The sequence below is a fragment of the Pristiophorus japonicus genome, chromosome 8 (genome assembly GCF_044704955.1).
Source record: "Pristiophorus japonicus isolate sPriJap1 chromosome 8, sPriJap1.hap1, whole genome shotgun sequence".
Classification (NCBI taxonomy): Eukaryota; Metazoa; Chordata; class Chondrichthyes; family Pristiophoridae; genus Pristiophorus; species Pristiophorus japonicus.
Window position 1 is genome coordinate 186,822,264 of NC_091984.1, and position 3,303 is coordinate 186,825,566.

General features: G+C 58.3%; 1 protein-coding gene across 1 annotated transcript; it reads left to right on the forward strand.

The window, feature by feature from the left end:
• The first annotated feature begins 407 nt into the window (after positions 1-407).
• LOC139269237 (zinc finger protein ZFP2-like) lies at positions 408-1,997 on the forward strand. The gene has a single exon (XM_070888326.1). It carries the CDS (start codon positions 408-410, stop codon positions 1,995-1,997), a length of 1,590 nt encoding a protein of 529 aa, XP_070744427.1.
• Positions 1,998-3,303: the final 1,306 nt, after the last annotated feature.

Genomic DNA, 3,303 nt, shown 5'->3' on the forward strand with positions numbered 1-3,303 from the left:
GATGTGGGGATTGAGATGACAAATTGGGAATTAAGGTCTCAGCTGTGGCTCACTTGGTAAACCTCTCACTTCTTCTGCATCAGAAGCTTGTAAATTCAAGTCTCGCTCTAGAGATTTGAGATCCACAATCCAGGCCGACACACCCTGGTGCCAGTACTGTGGGAGCGCTGCACTGTTGGAGGTAGATGAATATATTCTAGGACTCGAGCCCCATAATCTAGGCCGACACTCCACGGTGCCAGTACTGTGGGAGTGCTGCGCTGCCGGAGGTGCTGTCTTTCGGATGAGACATTAGTGTGAAACACCCCATCTGCCCTCGCAGAGAGAAGTTTTGAGAGGATTTATTGAGGTCCCCCACCCTAATTATAAATGCTCATTGTTTTTACAGGAGGACGATCACTTGACTGATGGAGAGCCATCTGCCCATGACAGAACCGCTGGCCCCCAGCGGGTCTTTCTTGAGCCTGCGGAGTGGCCGCAGGATTGCCAGGGAACAGCGTACAGAGCCGGCGACCGCAGATAGTCCAGCGCCACCGATCTCCAGGAGCCTGCGCAGGAGCACCAGGAAGCGCTGCCCCCGGGGTCTGGAGAATGTCCGTGCAGCCCATGGAAGTGATAAAGGAGGAAGCTGCATTGCTCCAGCCTCCCCCAGGAGCACCAGGCGACAGCAGCCCCAGGGTCCGGAGCCTGCCGTCGGGGACGACCCACCCACCTCCCCGCAGCCCCCGAGAAAGAAGAAGAAGAAACCTCTCAAGTGCCCTGAGTGCCCCCGGACCCTGGCCCACTCCTTCTCGCTCAAGAAGCACCTGCTCGCTCACCGGAGGGCCGCCAGGTGCAAGTGCCCCCGCTGCGAGCGGACCTTTGGCCGCCTGGCTGCACTAGCAGGCCACCGGTGCCGGGGGCACCAGTGCCCGCACTGTGAGGTCACTTTCCGCACCCTGGCCTCCCTGCTGGGCCACTTGCGTGTGCACCCGGACGGCAAGAGCTTCCCCTGCCCCCAGTGCCCCAAGTGCTTCTCTAGCCCGCCAGCACTGGCCCGCCATCGACGCACCCACCTGGCCGACAAGCCCTTCAAGTGCGCCCGCTGTCCCAAGTCCTTCCTGGCATCCACTGCCCTGCTGCTCCACCAGCGGCTTCACTCTGAGTCGCAGCCATACCGGTGCCCCGACTGCCCGCGGGGCTACCGCCAGGCCTCCTCCCTGACCGCCCACCGCCGCTCGCACAGCAGGCAGCCCGCCATCTTCAGCTGCCCCCACTGCCCCAGGACCTTCCGCCGCTGCTCCGGCCTGACCCAGCACCTGCGGGTCCACACGGGGGAACGGCCGTTCCGCTGCAGCCGCTGCCCCCGGAGTTTCGCCACCTCGGGCTCCTTGACCTGTCACCTGCGGGTCCACACGGGGGAGAGGCCGTACCGCTGCCCGCAGTGCCCCCGCACCTTCGCCCGCTCCTCCGCCCTGGCCCTGCACCGCCGGCTGCACAGCGGGGAGCGGCCCCACACCTGCGAGACCTGCGGGGCGCGCTTTGCCCAGTGGTCCACCCTGCGGGTCCACCGCCGCATCCACACGGGGCTGCGGCCCTTCCACTGCCCCCTGTGCCCCAAGACCTTCGCCCACCGCTCCTCCTACAAGTACCACCAGCGGGTGCACAGCGGCGAGAGGCCGCACCGCTGCCCCGACTGCGGCAAGGGGCTGCTGACGGCCGGCTCGCTGACGAAGCACCGGCTGGGCCACAGCGGCGAGCGGCCCTTCCCCTGCCCACACTGTGCCCGGGCCTTCGTGGACTCCTCCAGCCTGCTGGCCCACCTGCGCGTCCACACCGGAGAGAAGCCTTTCTGCTGTCGGGACTGCGGCCGCACCTTTGCTCAGTCCACGGCGCTCCGGACCCACCAGCGCACGCACGGCACCGGTGGCGGGGAGGCGACGCGCCCGTCCAGCCCCAGTGCCGGCCGGGGGTCCCCGGAGGTTACCCGCGGCTCACTAGAGACGGGCGGCCCCTAGTGGGCAGGAGCATTGCTTCCCTCTCCCTCCCTCTCCCTGCTAGGCGCCTGTCCAAATATCCAAGCTCCCTTTACCGGCGCATATGCCCCCCCACGTACGCCCGTGATCTAATCAAATGCGGGAGGGGGGTGGGGAGGACACAGCTCGAGGGGCTGAATGGCCTCCATCCTGATCCTGGTCTTCCTCCAAATGGAGTTGCCCCTTTGCCCCTCCGCCCCCTCCTCACTTTGGATGCCTTCGCGGGGCGGATCGTTCCCCCGAGAGATGGGCAAAGCCTCAAAGACCGGCGCACGAGGAGGCCGAATGGTCACCTGATGGATCCGAGCTATACTGCCGGTAGTGCATCACGTTGACATTAGCACTGAGGAGATCTGCTTGTGTTGCTTGGACATGTGGACAGGGGTTTATCATAGGACATAGGTAGCATAGGATTTTAGATAGGATTAGATCGTTGGGAATAGATCGATAGATAGATAGGATTAGATAGATAAAGAAAGAGATAAATAGATTTTTTTTAAATAATTGGTAGAAGGATTAGAGGGGAGTTGAGGGTACGGAGGGAGAGGATACGGAGGAGATTTATGAGGATGTTGCCTGGACTGGAGAATTTTAGCTATGAGAAAAGATTGGATAGGCTGGGATTGTTTTCTTGGGAACAGAGGAGGCTAAGGGGAGACCAATTTGAGGTATCTAAAATTATGAGGGGCCTAGATAGAGTGGATAGGAAGGACCTATTTCCCTCAGCAGAGGGGTCAACAACCAGGGTGAATATATTTAAAGTCATTGGTAGGAGGTTTAGAGGGGATTTGAGGGGAAATATTGTCACCCAGAGGGTAGTGGAGGTCTGGCACTCACTGCCTGAAAGGATGGTAGAGGCAGAAACCCTCATTTGCATTTAAAAAAATACTTGGATGTGCATTTGAAATGCCGTAACCTACAGGTTATGGACCTAGTGCTGGAAAGTGGAATCAGGCTGGGATAGCTCTTTGTCAGCTGGCACAGGCATGATGGGCCGAATGGCCTTCTGTGTTGTAAATTTCTGATAGATGGATAGATAGATAATTTATACAGTGCCTTATTTGTTTTTTTATGCAGCGAGTTGTGATCTGGAATGCACTGCCTGATAGGGTGGTGGAAGCAGATTCAGTAATAATTTAAAGGTTTAAATGTCAGGTATAACTGGGAGTTTAACAGCGTATCGACTGCTAAATAAAGGTTCTGGCCCTGAAAAACTATTTTGTGGAGTGTCAAAGTTCTCCATTGTGGTAAAAATTAAAAATTTAAATTTAAAAAAAAGTAAAGTTTG